The 24,969-nt window shown below is 32.3% G+C and overlaps 1 protein-coding gene across 7 annotated transcripts in view; it reads right to left on the bottom strand.

Moving 5' to 3' along the window:
• The window catches only part of LOC143245043 (uncharacterized), a 130,218-nt gene that overhangs the window by 67,030 nt on the left and 38,219 nt on the right, over positions 1-24,969 (bottom strand). For 2 of the 7 annotated variants that reach the window (XM_076490835.1, XM_076490836.1), the window contains exon 2: positions 11,835-12,020. In XM_076490835.1, the coding sequence (XP_076346950.1) occupies positions 11,835-11,928 (94 nt within the window). In that variant the 5' untranslated portion in view covers positions 11,929-12,020. Of the gene's footprint in view, positions 1-11,834; positions 12,467-24,969 lie in introns of those variants that run through there. The other 5 variants (XM_076490832.1, XM_076490831.1, XM_076490834.1 and 2 more) reach the window with 5 other exon arrangements.

Below are 24,969 nucleotides of genomic sequence, written 5' to 3' on the forward strand. Positions count from 1 at the left end.
ACCAGCGATGGCACGTTGAAAAAGACCTTGCTTTTACAGCTCGACAATTCTGCCACGTTCAAACTCTGTCAACTTTTTAGCCTTTGCTATGTTTTTACCCAATGTAACACAGGAGATGTCAGTGGGAGATGTTGACAACGCTAATGTTTGAACACAAATGACTAAATTTCGTTACGTGTTTACCAATTAACGCTTCGTTTCAGTATGGTCTTAATCTTTTAGCCAGCTAGTATTTAGGGTAATTTCATAGTGTTCACATTTTCCTTATTAAATGCTAAAAACTTTTTTATTTTTATTTTCCCTTTTCTTATTTTCACCTTTCGAAGTTCCACTGAAATAAGTTGGTTGAGTCTAGCAACGCAAAATGCATATTTTTCTTTATGTTCATTGGCCTTAGAATTTTGGCCAGCAGTGTATTTCTTTAACCCTAATTCTAAGAAATACAATTAAGTAAACAAAAAATAAGAATGTTAAAGACTAGTGACATGTCAGTGTTTTAAAACAAGGTTTCCTTGTTCAAAAATACGAGACTCTTTCTAAGCGGCAAGCACAGCACTGTGCAAACCAAGAAACTAGTTAGTACTGATTTGCACTTCTGCCAGTTATAAAAGCAATACGTATAAATATTTAACATTCAGGTGCACTAAGGACATACCAAAATGTTCGAGTGAACAACAATTAATTAAAAAGTCCTTCCATACCTCAAAGATACACTAGATTCGTTTCCATTCTGTGATCACATGCTGTTAAAATAGACTCGCATTTCACAACTATTAAAGCGTTAATATAGTAAAGCTGAATAGACTTTCAAGATAATATATCATAAATGTAAATCTATATACGTATTCAAAATTTAACGTCTATTTACAGAGGTATTTTTGATATGTACATACGTGCGCGCGCGTGTGTGCTTGCGTGCACAATAGCTTTAAACGTAATGATCCATTCAATGTTATTAACTTAATAGCCGATTTCACTTAAAATAGTTTTCCCATGAAAGTAAATAAATAAGCTCTTGGAGATACTGTTACCACACAGTATTATACATAGCGGTATGTCTGTAGTTTACAACGCTAGAAACAGGGTTTCGATATTTATGGTGGTCAGAGCACAGATTGTTTGTTTGTTTGCTTTTGAATTTCGCACAAAGCTACTCGAGGGCTATCTGTGCTAGCCGTCCCTAATTTAGCAGTGTAAGATTAGAGGGAAGGCAGCTAGTCAGCACCACCCACCGCCAACTCCGGGGCTACTCTTTTACCAACGAATAGTGGGATTGACCGTCACATTATAACGCCCCCACGGCTGAAAGGGCGAGCATGTTTGGTGCGACGGGGATGCGAACCCGCGACCCTCAGATTACGAGTCATGCCGGGCCCAGAGCACAGATAATCTAAAGTGTAGCTTTGTGCTCAAGTACAAACAAACAAAGCATTCTGCATTGCAAAAAAAAAACAAAAACAGTTGAACTTTCTCACAGTATAACAGAAAAAAACAAATAATTTTTGTTACCGTCCAACATTCTAGAGAAGTAATGTAGAATCTAAGTAATGGAACTTTGTGAAAGCTATTTAATAAGCAGAAAAATAAAGGTAACAAAATCAAACAAAGAAACTTCAAAATTTATACAGACGTTAAAAACGAAATATAAGTATATTCCTGGAGAATTTTTTAAAAATTCATTTTACATATAATAGAATTATTGTTACGTTTTGTAATGGTTACTTGAAAATGATTAACTGGGGAAGTTATTTATTTAAGGCAATTGACTGTTTATCTTAAAATGTTATATTTAACAAACTATTTATGAAGGAGAAGAAAAACAAATTGAGGAATAAAAGTGAATTTACCTAAAACACATGTTATAAAACTTTTAATCGGCCCATTACGTGTTGACTATAATTGTAATAAATATCACAAATGCATATTTGGTAGACTCGTAGATTTTCTAAAAATATATTCTCTTTGGTGTTATATCGTTCAAAATTAATAACAAAGGTATGAAAATTATTTTATTAATAAATTAAATATAATTCTTAATTACTAATAATTAAAATGTAGAAATTGGCTTATTCACAAAAGCGAATTATATTATTGCTCAGGTTATGTTTTCATATGGAATCATTTTTCACGTCCCAGTAGGACGGCATGTCTTCAGACTTAAATACTAGAAACCAGGTTTTAATATCTTTGATAAGTATTACAAACAGCCCTTTGTGTAGTTTTTTGCTTGACTTCAAAACAAACAAGTTTTTTCCTGCGAGTTGTTCCGGTTCTTATGTTTTATGGTTTTCTTTCTGACGAAAACCCGAAAATGAGAAATCGATAAGAAATAAGAATTAGTTGAACGTTTTTTTTGTTAAAGATAGTTTTGTTGTATTTTATATAGCATGTACAATTTCAGTTCTTTTTTTTTTATGGCGATTTTACTAAAGTTAATACATTGTCAAGGAAATGACGAATATTTAACTTCACGTATAACGCTATTAGTTGCTGTATACATAGTAATATTTTGTTCTGTCAGAGCAGAAATATTGATTGACCTATATAGTAAATGCAGACAAAGTCATTGAATCACTGACCTACATTACAACACGAAATCAATTTATCTTCAACAACTTTATTTAACTTCTTTAAGTGTGTATGCGTATATATTACACACACACATATATATACATGTGATTTTTTTTATTTTGCGATGTGGATTTGATATTACAAAATCAATGCCTCATTTATTTCCTCACTTTTTACGAGTAATACACATTTTTATTTACGAAGATTTTTAAAGTTTAAAAATAAAATAAGTGGAACGAATGAGAATAATATAAATAAATTTTACGAAGTTATCTCTTTAAAAGCTTGCTTTCGTGAGTACTACATGCTAAACACCTTTCACATTAATAAGTCTCTTTTCTATCCTAGGAGACATAACATCAGTGTACAGAGAAGCTTACTTGTGTATAAACAAAGAATTAATTCGTTCATTGTGACCGTCGATAAAAGATTCAGTTCCAAACCAGATAGGAGACTCAGTATTGTTTATACCTTTGTGAAAGTTTTGCATATAAATCATTATTTGTAATAACCATTATTATAAATTGTATTGTTTGTGTATTAAAATATATTTGTGTTAATAAAGAAAATTGTGTGTATCAATCTTGTTGGGAAATATAATAAATTTTATACCTATTGACATTCAGGTAACTTCTAAATTAAAATCTCAGACTACGTGAAATCGTAATACGTAAAATAATAAATCTAAAACTCGTCCGAGGTAAGTTATAACACTTAACACTATAGAGTGAAATGTTTATAACTTTTATTTCAACTTTATTTTAAATAATCAACACTTTTCTATGGTTTTCTAGTTTAAATTAGAAAGTCCATTATTCTGCTGTCATAAACATGCCATCGGGGTTTGGGTTTGTCACCTCTACAGCAGATGCAAATCTAGACAGTTTCAGTTTTCTCAATGGCTTGTTCGTTTTCATAAACACATAAGCAAATTTCGTGGGGTTATCAATCCAAAAGTCACATGGAAAGATTGAACTTCTGCACACATTGCTTGTTTTGAGTGGTTGATAGGTGGAGACGACTCTAGCTGTCAGGTTGAGATTGTGATTTTCTAAGTTAAGACTTGCATATAAGAGAATAAACATCTCAATTCGAAAATGTTTCTTTTGTTCTTGCGTTTCTTTATCCGATAAAAGTACTTGCTTCATGTAATCTGTCTTTTGTTAAATAAATGCTGTTAAGGTAAATGTACAATTGTGTTTCACTTTAGTTTGATAAATTCCACTTATTTTCAAGTGTTACCACTTTTCTTTATATATAAAGTGTTCTTTTTACTCAACGTATCAGGCGCCGATCTCGCTCTTTCAGATGTAGAGCTTGTCAGTTCCACTATTTGATGGTAAATAGTAGCATATTTGGTGGAACGGGAATTCGAAGCCGTGACTCTCTGATTGCGAGTCAAGCTCCTTAACTACCTAGCTATGCCAGGACCCTTAAAATTAGAAACGGCAGTAAATGGTCTTAGCCCCCGTGCCTTAAACAACTTAACAACCACTTGATGTAAACTATGTTTTGTCTCTTGCTTTAGGCCAAATAAGTTTCATTAAAACTTCTGTTTATCAAATCTTCTAGAAACTCTTGTTTTCAGGTCTTCTTGTTCGAACGCATTTATTCTTTAACGTGTTTATTGGATATTTCACCCTGTAATAACTACTGATTATTTAAATTTAATTATTGATTTCTTACACTTACAAATACTATCAATCAATATATACGTTTTAATAACTCTACCTCGGTGACGCAGGATTCAATTAAAATAATGAAACAAGATAATTTGTTAATTTGTGTATAGCTACACAATGAGCTAATTGCGATGTACCCACAGTGGATGTACTAGTCTTACATAAAATAGTGTTATAAAACAACACATTCATTGTTGACTAACAGAACACAAATGTGTTTAGTTTTATACAAGCTACGTACACAAAGTAAACATGTAACTTCACAACACAATAATGTATTTAAATGTACAAAAACTGGAAACCACACCAAACAACCGTGTTATCGTGCACCCAAATCTGCATTTGGGGAAACATTTTGTGTTGTTGTGCAATATTACAGTTCTTTTAAGTAAAATATTTGTTCTTGATAGGCCATGTTTCAGGAAAATATGTTAATGTATATAAATCGTAACTCAAGATAGTGTATCTTATCATATTCTCGTGTTTCACTAAATCATATTCCAGGAATAGACATACTGTTTCGTGAAATCATATTCCAGGGTGAAATATTTTATTTCGATAAATAATATCTGAGAAATAAGACATTTTGTGTCGTTAAACTGGTGCAAAGACACATTCTATCTTCTTAGGTTGCATTTCAAGACAAGATAACTTGTCTCGTTATATTGTACCTCAGAGGAAAGCATTCTGTCTCGCTAGACTGTTTCGTTTTATGATATAATGTTTTGCATCTCTAATAAATCGTGTTTTGGGACAATGTTCCACAATAAAAATACTTCTTCACTAGATTACTTAACGACACGATATTCCCTCTCATTGGACGATGTGTCAGATCTCTATAGGTTGTTTATTTAGGCAGTATTTATTATGATAAAAAGCTGTACTGATGGACAACGTTTCAGAATAGTATGAAACATTTGCCCAAGTAAACTTAAGAAAAGATCTAAGAGATCCGATATTCCAATTTCTAAAAACCTTCACTACTGATGGAGAAAACATATGGCAATAAATAAAAACTATCTGTGATTTTATGGACCAAGAAATAAAAAGATTAAATCACTGATTTTTTATGTAAAATAGTCAAGGGGTCCCAGCAATAAATAGAGAGAGTGATTGGAACAGTGATGGTTTTTGTGCGTGATTTATGTTATTAAGAATGCTGTAACCGATAAGCAATTTCATGCATAAATAGTTACAAAAATGTGTTTAAAAACCAATAAAGATACTCACTAGTAGTTCTAGACTTAAAACAACATACAAGGTGTTTAACTATAGCCAGCGGCGTGTATAGAAGTAAGTACTGGTGATCTAGTCGAAGTTTATTCGTTTAGCCAAGCTACTTTGGATAATCATCGCAGTGCCTAATCAACCAATTTTATTATTATTTCTTTACAGTAATTCAAATCAGTTTCTTGTACTGAACCACAGGGTATAAAGCGACTATTTCTGAGTAGTTAGTCGTATCATCTAATTCCAGTCAGATATTTGTTTTTTGTTTGTTTCTCGAAATTCACGCAGACCTACCTGTTCTATTCGTTCCCAATTTAAAAGCGATAGACCAAAATGAAGGTGGCTTATTAACGTCATACGCCGCCAACTATTTGAGCTACTCTTTTAACAACGAAAGGTTGAGTTGACAGTCACATTTAAATGCCCCATCCAGCCCGCGGCTGAAAGGGCGAGCGTGTTCTATTACGGGATTCGATATTGCGACCCGAAAATTACGAGTCAAACGCCCTAACCAACAAACTTATGCGAGACTTCCAAGTATTTCTAAGTTTACTTGTTATATTATTTACTGAAAATGTCATCACGTCCAAGAGTTCTAAATGTAACATTGAAATGAATTGTATTCATTTAAGGATCGTCGAAAATCAGTTCATTGCGCGAATTTCTTGCAGAAGACGATGACAGAAGCGAGAGAAATTGTATATAATAATAATTACTGTAGATTTAATAAGCCCATAACCTTTACGGTTTCATCAGTATACATATATAACCCTACATATGGTCAGCACATAATATAATTGGGTATTGATAAATCAACACAATCCACCATGTGAAAATAAGAACAGTTATCAATACACAGCATCAACTTATCTATACAGCCTTAGGTATGAGGTCAAACCCAGTAGAACAGGTGTGAATTTCCTTGTTGAAACACCTGCTCTTCTGTTACCTTTAGGTACATGTATAATTACTTTAAAGAACACCCTTAACTAATACTTTCACTTAACATATGTTCTCATAGTAGCTGGGAAGAAGCAAAGGTCAGAGAACCTTACTGTAACTCACTGTCAAAGATGAATGGTTATTCATGACCCATCCGGACGTGTGGTGATTTATAATTACCTATTACGAATAACATGTATTGAACTGTAGGATGAGGGTGTACATTAAAGTATTAATTGTTCCATGGTGGTGTTTTCTAGTTACCATCTTTCTTACTTACATCAAATGATTAATTTTTTTTTTTACATTGGCGACATTCATAAATTAGGAACTTCCTTAGTTACATCAAAGGAATAATTTTTGATTAATGGCGTTTTCTACTGAATCATTTTTTTACTCTTGTCAAGAGTGTCATTGTTTATTTACTGTGGAGGAAGAGTCTTGGTTATAAACTTTGTTACCTACATCAAAGAATTCACTTAGTGGGTTTGAATTTGATGTTTCAAATTCAAACTTGATTGTATTTAAAAACTTATCGTTTATTGTTTGAATATTCCTGAATATGTATGAGAAATTCATTATTTACTAGTTATTTGTTAATCATATCTTTGTAAAAGCTATTTTTGTTTATTTGTTAGTAGGTACACGCAGTTAGAGATTATGTTATTCACCTCAAAGATTCTCTGTTCTCTCCTGAAGGTTCTTTGCTTTGAGAATACTTAGCCTAAAATAATATTTTTTCTTACTTTTTTACGAGAACTTGTTAGCGAATTGTTATTTTTTTCTCTGTCTAAAGTGTTTGTCTGTCTACTTGTAAACTCTGACTAAAGTGTTTGTCTGTCTACTTGTGAACTCTGACTAAAGTGTTTGTCTGTCTACTTGTAAACTCTGACTAAAGTGTTTGTCTGTCTACTGTAAACTCTGACTAAAGTGTTTGTCTGTCTACTTGTGAACTCTGACTAAAGTGTTTGTCTGTCTACTTGTAAACTCTGACTTAAGTGTTTGTCTGTCTACTTGTGAACTCTGACTAAAGTGTTTGTCTGTCTACTTGTTGTCTGTCTACTTGTGAACTCTGACTAAAGTGTTTGTCTGTCTACTTGTAAACTCTGACTAAAGTGTTTGTCTGTCTACTTGTAAACTCTGACTAAAGTGTTTGTCTGTCTACTTGTGAACTCTGACTAAAGTGTTTGTCTGTCTACTTGTAAACTCTGACTAAAGTGTTTGTCTGTCTACTTGTGAACTCTGACTAAAGTGTTTGTCTGTCTACTTGTGACTAAAGTGTTTGTCTGTCTACTTGTGAACTCTGAAAAGTGTTTGTCTGTCTACTTGTAAACTCTGACTAAAGTGTTTGTCTGTCTACTTGTGAACTCTGACTAAAGTGTTTGTCTGTCTACTTGTGAACTCTGACTAAAGTGTTTGTCTGTCTACTTGTGAACTCTGACTAAAGTGTTTGTCTGTCTACTTGTGAACTCTGACTAAAGTGTTTGTCTGTCTACTTGTGAAAAATGTTTCTACTTTATTTCTGGAAAAGTTTTGGAATTAGCAAGTTTGTTGCTTGTATCAGAAATTTCGGATTTCACTAATAGGTTTCTAAGTTACTAAGTATTGCTGATGTTACTAAATTCGTTGTTTACTAAAAGTTTCGAAATTGGTATAAAAGTTTGTTGCACGAATCAAGAATTTCGTTTTTTTCTTTGGTTTACTAATTACTACGTGACTAATGACGTTAGAAAATACATTATTTAATGGATGTAATTTGCTAGTGATGGAGTTTCTTACCGACACTAATAATTTGTTTCTGATAAAAGTTAAAAGACAACCTTGACATTCCAAATTGACATTTTATAAATATAAAAGAATATTTTTATTTAGAACCAACGTTTCGCTTTTGCGGGTTCTCCGGGGTTAGTACACAAACAAATGAACTGTTGGAATTTCAGTGATATATTAGTTAGTTCTTGTAAACTTTTATTCTAGATAAAGTGTTGACTTTATTTTTCTATGAAGAAGTCGCAAAGGGATTGGTTTAAATAGCCCCCCGCTAGTACAGCGGTAAGTCTACGGATTTACAACGCTAAAATCAGGGGTTAGATTCCCTCTCGGTGGGCTCAGCAGATAGCCCGTTGTGGCTTTGCTAAAAGAAAAAACACTCTTTTGATTTTTGTTGTTGTTTTTTTCCATATGCTAATTACTTAACTAGTGTTTCATTTACTGTATCACTATAATGGTAGTAACAAAGATACCTGTTATGTGCTTTGTTAAGATGAAGTGTATTCTTTTCTACAAGTTTTCTTTTTTATCACAAGTGTTCCATTGTTTTCTTTGTTTTATTAATGTTTTTCGTGTAATTTGATGTAGATACTTACCGGTAACCATTACTTCTTTTATATTTTCTAATTCATCTTATACCTTTTGTTGTAATTTTTAACAAGGTGGTATCTTGCAATGTTTCTCTCCATATGTTAATTATCTAACTAGTGTTTTATTTCATGTATTTATGTTTATACCCACTCTTTGAGGTGAGATGAATAAAGAGAAAAAAAATCCGGATTTACAACGCTAAAATCAGGGGTTCGATTCCCCTCGGTGGGCTCAGCAGATAGCCTGATGTGGCTTTGCTCTAAAAAAACGTACATACATGGTTTAAATAAAACTATTATTTTATACTTATCTTGATTGTAAAGTTCGTTTTTCTTAACTTTTAGCAAAATGTTAAATCCCTTCAGTATGCACTACAAAGGTTGTAAGAATCAAATAATGTGTTGTTTTTGTTTGTTTGTTTCTAGTGGAGGAGTGTCTTAACTGTTTTGGGGTGTATAATCTCTTTTGAAATTCCCTAGACAAAATTTTATCGAACAATAAAACAATGTCATTGTTCGTCGTCACTCATGGCACTTAGCTAGATGATTATTTAAAGTTATCTCAAGACAGACAAGTATTAGTTGAAGAGAAAATAAAATACGAATAAATTTTTGATTACACAAGCCCATAAACATGAAGTAATCATTACGACGCGACTTTCTTCATGAGCTTGCACTGGTAACTTGTTGTTATTTATTAACGAAGTTTTACGACCTATGGAAACCGACATAAGCCGAAACAAATTAACATAGAAGTAACATCAAGCTAAGTTTAAAAATTGCAGGTGTTGCACGAAAGTTTAGATTATTTTATCGGCTTAAACGCAATTTAGTAGAAGGGGAAAACGACAACTCTAAAAAAAAAAAAAATTTCGTTCGACAAACGAGGATGACAAAAGATAGATCGTTTTAATACGACTTTCACTAACTCTCATAGTGTCAGCAAATCAAACATAAAATATATCATTAACTATTTACTTAAAATGGAAAGTTTGTTTGTTTTGAATTTTCGAGCAAAGCTACACGAGAGCTATCTGCGTTAGCCGTCCCTAATTTAGCAGTGTGAGACTAGAAGAAAGGCAGGTAGTCATCCCCACCCACCGCCAATTCATGGGCTACTCTTTTATCAACGAATAATGAGACTGACCGTCACATTATTATAATGCCTCCACGACTGAATGAGCGAGCATATTTGGTGTTACGGGGATTCGAACTCCCAACGAAGGTTTCACCATTTGTAATAATAAAGCTAAATCCACAAAATTTTAACCTTTCAATGCGTAGCCTAATTATTTACAACACCTAGCACATTGTTAAAGTGTAAGGTAAAAAATACCCATCAGGAAATTTATTTTAACGTCGCTTCTGAGAAAGTAATTTTTAGTATCCTGGACTTTATCAGTCAAAGATACTTTTATTAGTTATTGAGGAGATGTAGAGATTTTAAAATAGGTAAAAAGATGTTTTTCACAACTTACGTAAAACTTAGGACAAGCTCATTTCAATTAATTTTCGTCAGATTATTTTAAACTTAACTCTAGATAAAATAAAGGTTGTAATGTAGTGAAAGAAATAGAAATATGTAAATATATAAATGAAACGAAAACAGAAAAGAGGAGTCGTTGATAAAATAGTGAATTAAATCAATTTTTTATTTATAGATATTTAACTGTTTGGATTGAATGTATTGTTACTAGAGGGAGTCGATAAAAATCGATTTTTTTACATAATTCTCTTTCGAAATATTACAAAAAAATAACAGCATAAATCATGAAAGAAAACCATCTTACGGAATGGGAAAAAACAGTCATTTGAAGTCTGTAACTTCTCACAGTTGTCATACATAACAGGGTTTTATCAGAATAATCGTTTTCAAAAATAGAAAAAAATATATCAAAAATAATCTCTAAAGTTATAATTTTATATAAAGTTGATCCAAGAAGAGAATCGTCAATAGTTTGTTTTGAATTTCGCACAAAACTACTCGAGGGCTATCTGTTCTAGTCGTCCCTAATTTAGCAGTGTAAGACTAGAAGGAAAGCAGATAGTCATCACCACCCACCGCCAACTCTTGGGCTACTATTTTACCAACGAATAGTGAGATTGATCGTCATATTATAACGCCCCCACGGCTGAAAGGGCGAGCATGTTTGGTGCGGAATCGTCAATAGACAAGGTTTTTCTTTTAATTAAGCCGTATAGTTAGCACTACTAGTAACATGAACATTGCTTAAAATCAAAGAAAAATATGTATATGTAAATGTTTAATGAAATGCACTATTCAGATCCTCACCACCAACACATCTGCCAGTTTAATAAGTTGAATGAGCAAATGAATGTTCTATGGAAATATAGATAATGCAAACCATATGGAAATATCAACATTGTGAAATATTTATATATATACATCTGTATCATGGTGTTCTGGAATTTGGTTAAAATTTAGTGACCAAAATAAATATTTTTATAATTTATATGTTTTTGAAGATTTTATTAATACCAATGACATTCTTAATTTCTACAAATTTTATGTTAGTTAGAAATCTTGATTCTATATCTTCCTTTGACAAGCAGAGTTTGAAGGATTCCTCCAAATCAATACAAACTATATGAGTTAGAATAATATTCTTGTTTCTAAGTTACGTTATTACACAGCTGTCGTGCTTGAACAAATAAAACGTTACAAGATCCGTAAGGTATTTACTTCAGGCAAAGATTGTGTGTGTGGAGGAATATCTGTGGAAAGTGGAAGTTTTAAAAGAAACGCTTAGAAAAGGAACGTGGAGGGAATTGTGAACAAGTAATACTCTTCTAGATTCAACAGTTAGATAAAAACAACTGACATTATAAGACGTTCGTGCAGAAGAGGGACTCTTAATTCGTTTCATCTTCTTTTCATTCTATGAAAGATAAAATAACTTAAGATCGTTTTCCAAAGTATCAGGATATCAAATGAGGGGACTTGACCCCCTCTAACATAGATAAATCGTATTTACAAAGGTAATCTATATCTATACATGTTCTGAAGATATTTACAAAGACATCCTACCTGACTGTAAAGAATGGACCAAGGATGGACATGTTGGAAGACAAGGCGGAGTCAGGAGTGTAATAACTACAAAAGAAATCCAAAGTCCAGGCATTCTTCTTTTCAATTACTCGTTTGTCCTTTAGGCAAAGTTCCAAGTAAAATAATTTCTTGGACGTAGATGACCATCTTTGAATTCCTAATGAACTGGTGAAGAGAAGCAAGACAGGTGGAGTATTATCAAGGGGAAGAACTGGGAAGAACAGAAAATAAATCTTTCTGTAAGACTATGTTTTTGAAGACTTTTCTCAGCATAGTAAGTTTTAAAATATTTAATTCTTATTAGTATGAAAACAAAAGAAAATTTGAAACATGAGCTGAAAATGCGAAACTTGTTAAAGCTAGGTTACTTGCTGCTCACAACGTCTCTTTTCTATGTCCTTCTTCTGAAGTAAACCGGACTGATAGAACTGGATTACGTTTCCGAAGATCTAAGTGCTAAACCCTCTCCGCCTCATTGCCACCCGTCAACTCGACTGTTACTGGAATAGTGTATTCGTAAATACGGTCTGTGAGCGGCGCGTCACCGATACACGTGCAGATTCAAGCCGTGTGACGTTGAATCACATGCAGGGTGAACACGATCATGCATTTTGCACCGCCCCAGGAAGTGGCTTTCGTTATGTAAAAATGAAAACTATTGGTTATCAGTGGATCCCATACAAAAAGAACTCCCACAAAGCTGAAATTGTCAATACTTATATCTCACCAGAGGGCGTGATTTTGTATGAAAACACCCGTTGTTAAAATTTTACAGCCATATTATATATAAAGAAATTGAGCAAGTAGATTGATTTTTTACTTCATTATTAAATAAAGGATTTACGCGTGCCATAGAAATTAAACATAAAACATATTAATGCGTATAAAAGCACAAGTATATACGAACTCTTTACGGTTTTTGTATTCTTCAAGTGTGTTTCTCGGCTTCACGATTTACGGTTTTTCATGGAGTGTCTAATTTTAGCAAAAACGAGAAAAAATATTTTAAGATTAATAATGGAAACATATATGAAATCGTTGTACGCTGTAAATGTTCCAGGAAAATGTAAAGACATCCTTAACCACGTTTTGTATGCATGTTTCTGTCAGACTGTGCATCTTGTTCTTTCAGAGCCAAATCTTAGTGAAAAAATCTAAAGTTTGGAACGTTGTCTCTAAGACAACAAGTTAACACTAAGGGGCTCTCTGGAACTGCAGTGAACTGGGTAACTGATACCAAGCGTCAAGAAATAACCAAGTGAACAAAGACAGTCTTTAAAAATCTAAAGAAATGAGTAGCTGAAAGACTGTGTTGTAAACATCTGTTAAAAACACATGTGAAAAAAATAGTTTTGCACCAACTGTCCATTTGACTGTAATAGGCTTAAAGTACTGAATGATAGTAAGGAACTTTCCCATTGAAAGATAGAAAAGTTCGTGTAGTTATAAAGTGAGATAATTTTATTTAAAAAGTCTAATGGCCTCTAAAAATTAGACTAGTTTCAAGCAATGCATTGAGTAATAAGGAAATGTAATGGTTTTAAAATAGCAGTAAATAACAGGGTATCGAAAAATATATGATCAGTACAATTGTAACAGCAGGATAAAGATAGTAAAAAAAATGTGTATCATAATAAAGAACCGATTAACTAAAATTATATGAACTGTACGTATATATGAAACTGTGACGAAAATCCAGTGAGTGCTGAACATATGTACATAAGTAAATGTCTGTGTGGATAAAAAAGCTAGGTTTTTATACCACAGATGGTTTGTACAAATGAAAATAGCTGATTATCTGAGCAACAAATAATAAATGGTATGTTTTTAATAAGTATTAAAACATAATCCGTATTAAAAAGATAGGCATTTAAAATACATGTTGTTCTGGATAACTAAGAGTGATAAATGATTAATTAAAAAACAAATTTTACACAAATTGGCTAAAATAGGGTTTTCTTATTGTAAGTAATTGAACAATAAAAATGGCTGATAGCCTTTATAGCTGAAAATAAAGTGTGAGAGTCAAACAACGGCTTCTCAACGCGACTTCAAATAATGTTTCAAAAAGGGGTAGTTTTAGGCTATTCCAAAAAAATAGTAGTGACTCCAAAAACAGACATTTAAAACACGAGGTAGCCAAACATATATGATCCTTTCGCTTTAAATAACTGAGAAACCGAAAGACAGACGTTCTATATATTAAAAACTTAATTAACTTGTTAAAATTAACTTGTTTTGCATGTATCGTTATGTAATACATGTTTGTTATCTTATGAGGAAATGGAAAGATTGCAGAAAAAAAAAAAGATATACATCTTTTGGCCAAAATATCACATCAACCAAATGACAGCTGGTATTATTTCCTTTGAATATAAATAGTTAAACACTTGTTGATGATTTTTATAAAGTTTTCACAATGATTTGTATGCATTTATAATATAAGTTGAGAATAAAAACTCTTATAAAGCTAAGTTTACAAGGAACTTATATAGAATGTACAAGAATCCATCCACTTTAATGGATGGTCAAAACGGTGGGAACGAAGTACACGATGAATTGATGCTTAAACTACAGGAAATGGATATTATTAAACCTAATTAACGTGTGACAAAGACAAACAAACAAAAACATGTTATTAGACGTTGTTTACATTCGTACTTAAGCAGCTGGGAAACGAAAAAACAAGAAATTCATGCTTTTAACTCCAGTGCCACCTATATTACGTATTATACAGAAATTTGCAAAAATAAATGTTGAGTCACGATTTGTCTGTTTTTGAATTTCGTGCAAAGCTACACGAGGGCTATCTGCACCAGTTGTCCCTAAGTTAGCAGTTTAAGACTAGAAGACAGGCAACTAGTCATCACCACCCACCGCCATCTCTTAGGCTACTCTTTTACCAACAAATAGTGGGATTGATCGTCACATTATAATGCTCCCTATGACTAAATGGGTGAGCATGTTTGGTGTAAGGGGGATTCGAACCCGCGACCACGAACCTTGGGATATATTTGTTGTGTCACCCACGGGTATCGACCCCCAATTTCCAGGGTTATATGTCTTCGAACTTATCGCTGAGCGATCGTGGGAAAATAGTTTATTCAGTATTTAAGAAAGCAGTTTATTTATTCGGTAGGAAAAAGGGAATATTTAGTCAAATCTTATTTTAAAAAAAGAAATAATAACTTTTGACAAAATAAAAGCGAAAGCGTAGACTTCAATGAGCCTTCGATGTAGTTATCTTATAAAATTACCTCAGCCTGCACAAACCGTCTGTTTTAAGGTAGAATACTAGAAGCATAAATGTGTAAGAACAAGAATTATGACGGAAGGCATTTATTTGCGTGTATACGAAATGTAAGAGACAAAAATTTAAATGTTACCGATAAAAGTTTAGTACGTTTTCATACTTTTAAAATAACTTTAGAAACATACTGTAGTTAATAAAATCAGAATAGCACATAAGGATTAAATTCCAATAAAAACTGATCTAGTTTGTAATAATTTGTTTTGTTTGTTTTGGAATTTCGCGATTACGAGACGCACGCCTTAACATGCTTGGCCATGCTGGGCCAGGTTTGTAATAATTAAAAAAATTCTAAATACAAATATGATTTTCAAATAAGTGGAACATAAAATTAGCCATCCAGTGGCTCAGTGTCAAGTCTGCCTGCTTACAACGTTAAAAATCGCGTTTCGATATCCATGAAGAACAAATCACAGGAAGCTTTATTGTGTAGGTTTGTGTTTAACAACACTTCACTAACACCATAATAATATAACGTATGAATAATTTATACCACTTGTACAATCACTGTGTTTACTCATTAGTGTTAAAAATAACGTTACGTTTTGAAAAATCTAGATTAATATATTTTTCAATAAAATAAAATATTTTCCACTGTTTGCTTACTAATATTGCCAAAATTGGTGTTTTACTTTTGGTGGATAGACCATGTAATTATGTTTTGCTATTAATTCATCGTTGATATCGCTTTAGCTCTATTACAATTTCTTCGATATTTTCGATCAAAAGAACACATATTTTGACTAACAATGATATAAGACATCATACATTTCATCGCTTAATTCAGAAAAGTGGAAAAATGTCATTTTATTGGGAGGTTGAACTGCTATACATATATTACGTCCTCCGTGTTGTATCATTGAACCCTTAGTCTTAGTCTACAAGCACTGATTTGCTGCTTTACCATAATAAACGAATGTATCCTATAATACATTTGAGTTTTGTAGATAATTCTGTATCATTCAAGTGATACATTTTGTCACCCCCAATGTGCAGTGTTGTTGTTTTTTTCTGAAATAAGTACAAAAAGCATATAAACATGATAATTACAGATTATAAACATTAGTGACCTAAAATTTAAAACGACTTATGTTGTATTGAATCATCAGTTTAGGTAAGTACCGCCACTGTAATCTCCACGTTTAGTTGTAATTCAAATAACATCAGCCAAACTAATGAATTTACTAATCTTACATTAACACCCTAATCCAATACAACAAATTAGTGTTTATGGAAATAGTCACAATTCACTAGTTCGTCCTAAAGTTTCAAATATGCACTAATTAGGCTGACATGGTAGTCAGTATCATTTGAGGCCTGCCATGGCTAAGCGTGTTAAGGCGTTCGACTCATAATCAGAGAGTCGCGGGTTCGAATCCCGGTCACACCAACCATGTTCGCCCTTTCAGCCATGGGGGCGTTATAATGTGACGGTCTATCCCACTATTCGTTGGTGAAAGAGTAGCCCAAGAGTTGGCGGTGAATGGTGATGATTAGCTGTCTTCCCTCTAATCTTACACTGCTAAATTATGGATGGCTGGCACAGATAGCCCTCGAGTGGCTTTGCGCGAAATTCAAAACAAAAAAACAGTATCATTTGACTAATTAAGTAAGAAAACGGAAGGCGATTGATACAAGTAACGTTGAGAATAAATACCTATATTTACACAAAAACAACATTTAAGAACATGAAAAGTTACTTGAAATGCAAGACTTTTATAGAAATGTGATTAAATAAATAGATAATAATAACAATAGATTAAAAATCTCTATTTCTACTAGGGGAAGCAGTTAAAACTAAATTATAATGTAAGTGTAAATAACAAACTAAATACAAGCAAGAACAATGAAAACACATGATTCATGTGAAATGAAAATGCGAAAAATAAAATAGTTCCCCAGGTAAATCTTTTGTGACGGACGTCTATTTCAACATTCCTCTGGGTTAGAGTCGGTTCTGATGTACTCTCTAAACGCCGTTTAGCTTTTCGTTACTGCACTATTATCAACACTGTTCACTATTGTTAATATGTGGTGAAAGGAAATTGTTAGAACTTTTGTCGAGACGTAGATTTATGAAACCTGTAATTTTTCGAAATCGCTTCCGACTTGATTTTATTGCATTCTGTTTTCTAGAATTTGCCGCCAACTAGTCTAACGATGCAGCTTTTATACAATAATAATACGCTGTTTTCTGAACTTCGGGAACTAAAAGTTTATTCACTTCAAACAAATAATAATACGCTGTTTTCTGAACTCCTATGAATAATGACTTAGTAACTATAAGAAACTATTTTTAAATTTTATAGAGAATAATGTAGTAAATTTAAGTAATTTCTGATACGTTGTTCTCTGGAATTCTGCGAGTAATGACTTAGCAACTTAAACCTTCAACTTATCGACCTGTTTTTTATACCTTTCCATGGCGGTGGGATACACATATTGTGAAGTACTTATTAAAACAATTAAGCGAAATCATTTCGTTTTTGTTATTTTTATAAAATACCTTAAGAACCGTGCAATAATTATTGGAATTAAGTGTAATATTTAAGCCACTTTTCTTAACACTTTTGTTGGATGTGTGTGTACGTGTAACTCGTATTATATAAATAGGAACACTTGACCAGTCAGGTCATGCACCCTAAATCATTTGTTGCATAAACTATTAAAAAACTGTTGCTTAGAAAACCGAATTTAAAGAAAGAACAATACCGTGTACTCTGGATTTCTGAGAGTGATAATTTAACAATAACTATAAACAAATAGCAATATAATGGTTAACTTTTTTGTGACTGTTAAAATGGAACTCAAAAAGTAAAGGTCACTTAAACTTCTGTAGATACATCTGTACGCTATACGAGCAGAGCTTAAAATATGTTATTAAAATAACCCCACTTAATCATCTATATTCATTCATAAAACCTGGTTACTTAATCAAGGAAGAAAAGAAAAAACACACACACATACTTACAACGTCATATTAGTTTTAAATTTTCAACACACTCTGTGGAAAAGACATTTTCTGATGTTTCAGTAATAACACGTGGTTATGTCTACACTATTTTTACATAATAACAATCGACAGCTTTCTGAGAATAACATATTTTAGTCTTGATAAAAGTTCTCTTGTTACCTGAGAAAGACTCCCTAATCGACAATACTTTAAGATATTCTGAGGTAAGTTAGAGGCTTATAACGCTAATTTTTAGCGGTGGGCACCGTGCAGATAGCCCATTGTGTTGTTTTACGTTTAAGAACGAAATATATTTATATTTACGTCACTATAAACAGTTTTTGGTTTACTAAAACACGTAACGTTTCGTGAAAAGTGAATGTGGGATAGTTCTGTTTCAGTTTCCTTTTGATCTTAATGATGTCTAATGTATTGAGTATTTTTATAAAACACATTTTTAATAACAACTACCAAAACTTAACTCCTGTTATTTTTTCCAGGAATATGTTCACAAATCTTTCTGAAGTTCATTCAACACGTATAGACCTCATTTTAGCATTTCAACAGATAACTTAATTTTCCATTAAGACTTCGCATTTCTTATAAATTTGGCTTTCTTCGATTTCGCATTACTTTTCAAGATAATCTCTACTCACATTTCCCATGCCTTTGAACGACGCCTAGTGATAACAGTGTAACCCAGTAATTCAAATAAATCAAACGAGCTTAAAATATACTTGACATTTCTTACAAAATATTCCAACTGGAAATAGGCTTAACGTGCCAAGACTGTTAATTTGAAGGTTCAGGATTCACGCCCATTGTCGTAAAAACGCGCTTCGCACTTTGGAGACGTAAATGTGTAAAAAGAGTAACAGTCAACTCCTATTATTTAGTTCGGTAAAAGCTAATGGAGGATGTCCACTAGTCCATTAGTTCAAAATAGGATCAACTATGCGCTGATATATTTTTGTGAAACTGAATAAGTTCAAGGCTAATCGTAATAATAATAATAATAATAATAATAAATTTATTAAGCAATAAATTAGACACAAAAAATCAAATAACAATATAAAACCATCAACAAAGAGTTAACTCGTCCTGTGATGGTTAAACACATAATAAAGTAAAATCAAAACTTACAAAATCAAAATAAAATTCCCAGAATATTATCATCAGTATTTAAGATCCATTGTTTTAAGTATTTCTTTTGATTAACACGATTAATAGAAGATCTTATACTATAAGGAATAAAATTATGAATACGAGGTGCCAAATAAAGATATTGATGAAGTGTAACTGTTTTACGTGGTGTGGGTACATTAATTGGAAAAAAAGATTGAAGTCGTGTAAAATATGAAGTGACTTTAAAAGGCCTATTAAAAGAAACATGCATTGTAGATAAAGCTAAAAAATATAAATAAAGTTTATCATATGAAAGAGGGGAGTTAAATTTACTGAAATCGGTATCAAGTCTATGGGTAAAAATAAGAGAGAAAACACTTTTTTGCAACTTGTGAATAGGAATTAAAAAAGTCTTATATGTGCCACCCCAAATTGAAATACAATATTGTAAGAAAGATTGAAAGAGAGCATAATATACACTTAACAAAATATGATAAGGAGCACAATGACTAAGTTCAAAATTAGCATAGAACTATATTTTAATTTATTAACTAAAGAATTAATATGAAATTGCCAATTTAATTTTCGATCTAAAATAATTCCTAAATATTTAACAGAGGAAACTTGAGTCAATTTAGGACACTTACAATTAGGGTAAGTATAACAATCACTGGAATGATAAAAAATAGAAGGAAAAGCTGGAATGACACCATAAAGGTTAAACTGAAGAAGAAAAGATTTAGATATATTTAAGGATAAGCCATTACAGAAAAGCCAATTTTTAATTTTATTAAGATCACTAGAAATAATGGCTTCATTAATTAGATTTGGCTTACTATAAACAACAGCAATATCATCGGCATAGGCTTGGATATCTCCAAAAAACTGTTGGTAAAGAATATCATTTATATAAATGAGAAATAATAAAGGGCCCAGAACAGAACCTTGTGGTACTCCAACATTAATTGTAAGCCAATCACTGTAATTATTATGGATACAAACCGATTGCTTTCTATTGTGAAAGTAAGAAAAAAACCAATCAAAAACAATACCTCTAAAACCATAATAAGATAATTTATTTAACAAAATTTTATGATTAACAGAATCAAAAGCTTTGGCTAAGTCAAGAAAAACAGCAATTGGATGAAGATCAGAATCCAAAGCTTCTGTAATACTTCCCACAAGTTTAGCAACAGCAACCTCCGTTCCAAGCCCAGGCCGAAAGCCAAATTGAGAAGGAGACAAAACTGAATGTCTATCAAGAAATGATAAAATTCTAATCTTCATAGATTTTCAAATAGTTTAGAGAAATGTATTAATAAGGAAATAGGTCTATAATTCGTAAAATCAAAAATATTACCAGATTTATAAATAGGAATGACCAATGATAACTTTAAAGCATTAGGAAACTTCCCTTGAGTAAAAGATAAATTAATTAAAAAAAGTCAAAATTGGTGCAAAAGATTAGCATTAGCTTTCAAAATCTTAACCGAAACACCATCTACACCATTAGAAGCTGAATTTGATAAGGAGAAAATATTATTCATAGTTTCAGATACAGTAACAGGATATAGGTAACAAGAAGAAGAAGGAGCAGGAGGCATGCCCTGAGAACAAAATTTAGGATTGGAGCAAGTAGATTTAGCAACATTAACAAAAAAATAATTCAAATCAGATAAATCAGTAGTACCAAAATTACAAAATTTCTTTTTTTTTTTTAACATCAATAATAGAGTTAACAATATTCCAATTCTGTTTAATAGTTTTAGCATTCTTAAACAGGTTATGATAATAAGTCCATTTAGTCTTACGGGTCAAGCTAACAACATAATTCCTTAAACACTTAAATCTAATCTTTAGATAAATATCATCAGGAAATTGATGTACTTTCTTTTTTAACTTATCTCTTTTAATCATTAACAAAACCAATTCATTGGTAATCCATGGCTTAATTTTTCTAAACTTTCGTGACACAGAAACAGTAGTAGTACAACTTTGAATACAATCAGTTAACACTTCAGCAAAATTATCATAAGCAACATTAACATCAGAACAATTCATAACACAGGACCAATCTGAAAAATTCAAACAAGAACTCAAATCATTAAACTTAATCTTTTGAACATTTGAGACATGTTCTAGATCCGATAAAATGTCTATACATAAAACAATCGGTCAAAAAACTCTCAACAATATAAGAATAACAATTTTTAACAGTATTTCCACTAATTAAAAAATGATCAATACAAGAATTAGTAACATTGGTTATCCGTGTAGGAGAAGAAATAATAATACGAAGATTGTTCTCAGACAAAAACTTAAAATATGCATTCTTATAACAAACATCATCAAATGTCAAAACATCTATATTAAAATCACCAACAAGTATATTAATATCATATTTGTATAAATTCAATTCTAATGAAAGCTCATCAATAAATTTCAATACAGGCAATCTAGGAGATCGATAAACAACAAAAAGATTAAATTTCTTATTTTGAATCATACAAAATAAAATTAAAACATCAGACTTAATGTACTGTACTTCTTTTATCATAGTCAGTATCTCAAATTTAACAAAAACTGCCACTCCACTAGCCTTATTTAGACCAGAAGATGAAGAATAAAAGGAGTAACCTGGAATCGAAAAGGAAACAAATCCATCCTCAACAAACCAAGTTTCAGAAAAAGCTATTATATGAAATTTAACAACGCTTGATTGTAAAAAAAACAAGAAATTGGTCAAAATTTTGAGTAAGACTTCGAATGTTAACATGTATTAAATTTAAATGACCAACAGAAAAAACATTTGGTAAATCAGAAAGAGAAGACAAAGTTGGTGTAACACCAACAATATCATCAAAATCATCAGCCATTGCAGTATTTATAAATTATTAAGATCAATCAAGCAGCGTAAAACAATGGGCTGAGTATTTTCTGATTTCCTAATAAGAATATTACCATTCGATACCCAAAGAAATTTATAGCCAAGATCTTTCTGTTTTCGTTTTGCTTGCATAAAAATATCACGATAATATGGGGAGAGATGTTCGTTAACATAAACTGGATAAGATTCATTACAGACCTTAATATCATTAGTATTAAGAGAGCGAAATTTAGTTTTCTTAAGTTTAAGCAGATCAAATTTAATTTGCTTACGACAAAACTTAACAACAATCTGTCTCGGACTCTTATTTTCAGTTGTTTTCTTTCCTATACGATGAACAGTGTCAATATCTGTAGGAGCACAGTCAACCCCAAAAGTAGTTGTAATCTTCTCAACAACTTCTTGCAAATTCTCATTAGGCTTCTCTGGAATACCTCCAATCAAAACATTATAGTTATAAGAATATTGTTCCGCGTCACACATCTTCCTCCGAAAACTTGCCATCTCCTTCCACAATTCTTCATTTTCATGCTTTAATGTTTTATTTTCCTGTTTACACTCCTTAACTTCAGCTCTCAAAGTTGTGATATCCTCACTCATAGTTTCTACCTTCTCTGAATAAAATTGAAAGGAAGTCACTAATTCTTCGACCTTTACTTTAATTAAGTGAAAGTCATCAAGTCTTGACAAAATTTCAGTAACTTTTGTCTTAAGCCACTTCATATCTGCCTCCCCCATATTTAAATCAAGCTCACTATTCTCAATAAGATTCACTGTCTCCCCCTCTAACGAAATGGACACAGTCCTTCTTAATGGAGATTCACTATTTAGGCTTAACTTTCTTTTTCTCATACAAAAATCACATTCATAACTTTTCCCAATTTCATTAAAATATTCCAAATCCTGTTCAGTTAAGTTCTTACATCTTAAATGATACCATTTTTGACACTCACCAGAGCAATGAAGGGCTTTATCACCAACTTTAATATAAACTTTACATTGAGCACAAAATCTACGTGGCATGCTAGTCAGCCATTTGTAAAAAAAAAAACTGTTTACTGTTTGTTTGTTTAGAAATTCGTGCAAAGCTGCTCATGAGATATCTGCGCTAGCTGTCCCTAATTTAGCAGTGTAAGACTAGAAGGAAGGAAGCTAGTTATCACCACCCACCGCCAACTCTTGTGTTACTCTTTAACCAATAAATAGTGGGATTGACTGTAACATTATAATGCCCCCACGGCTGAAAGGGCGATCATGTTTGGTGCGACGGGGATTCGAACCCGTGACCCTCAGATTACGAGTCGAACGACTTAATCCACCTGGCCATGCTGGGCCACTTTTTACTGTATTCCCTTCCCTAACAACTTATAATTCATAATCAAACCTCTTGATGATCCTAATTGTTTTAGGCAGCGTGGCGTTCAAAGTATTTGCTGCAAGATACCGTAAGCAATGACGCATTAGAAGACAGGTTTATCCCAAAAAAGTAACAATCTATTCCATAGCCAGCATTTGTGTGTTACGAATATATTTATGCATGTGTTATATAAAAAAGCTGGCGGATCGTTTGTTTCGGGTGCCAAGATATAAGATAGGCATCCCAATTATCAGTAAGATCGACATGGCTAGGTGGGGTAAAGCATTCGACCCGTAATCCGAGAGTCGCGAGTTCGAATCCTCGTGGCACCAAACATGCTTGCCCTTTCAGCCATGGGGGCGTTATAATGTTACGGTCAATCCCACTCTTCGTTGGTGAAAGAGTAGCCCAAGAGTTGGTGGTGGGTGGTGATAACTAGCTGCCTTCCCTCTAGTCTTACACTGCTAAATTAGGAACGGCTAGCGCAGATAGCCCTCGTGTAGCTTTGCGCGAAATTAAAAACAAACAAACCAGTAAGTGAAATCATGATTCATCTTAAACCTTTTTGACTCTTCACTACCGCCTGGAATTTTAGAGAATTCTTCTCACTAAGACGAGATATTTATTAAGTTCTTCAAGCGACACAACCTAGAGATGAAATACTATGTTAATCTTACCATCTCGTTTTTTTTATTACTCTAATAAATTGTTGCTTTAGAATGTCATTCAAAATACGGAAAAATATAAATTTTAGTCAGGCTTTCACTAGAAAATTTTATTACATTACAATATAAAATTTTTAAAGCCAATAACTTATCGACTATGCTAATTTTTCTCTCTTCTTGGCAGCAAAAGATACGATTTTTATGGTATTGATTTATACGACAAAAAGTATTTTTAATATATTTTTTAGCGTTCAAAGTTGTCTTAGCGCACAAATATTTCACCAACGTTTATTTATCATTCGCGTTTACAAAAAAAAAAAAAAAGTCAAAAGTGATCCATCTCTGCAGGCAGCGTCTTCTGATAAAATCCTGTGCTCGATTTACTACGGCGGAAACAGCGCACGAAACTAATTATGTAGTTTTTAACTTAAAAACAAACAAACAAAACACAGGCAGTAAATATAAATGTATTAAATAGTATTGATGGGGTTCTCACGGTGTAAATAATTAGCACAATAAAGAGAAAGGACCATAAACATCATCGTCTAAAGGTGGCCAAATTGTTAGCGTAGTAAACTTTTGATAAAATCAATTTTTAACGATTCAGTAACATCCAAAAGGCATAAGGAAAATAACCCGACTTTCAAATTAACTTCAAGAATAATAGTGAAAAACTAATGGATCCAATAGCAGTAAGGGGCATTGACAAGTCACACTCTATTTAACTCTGGGTAATTGTGACACCCTATTTCCGTTACAAATAGTTAAGCCTAAGCGTTTTATATCAATCTGTAGAAAATGTTAATAGCTCATTAAC

The sequence above is a fragment of the Tachypleus tridentatus genome, chromosome 2 (genome assembly GCF_004210375.1).
Source record: "Tachypleus tridentatus isolate NWPU-2018 chromosome 2, ASM421037v1, whole genome shotgun sequence".
In the NCBI taxonomy this organism is placed as follows: Eukaryota; Metazoa; Arthropoda; class Merostomata; order Xiphosura; family Limulidae; genus Tachypleus; species Tachypleus tridentatus.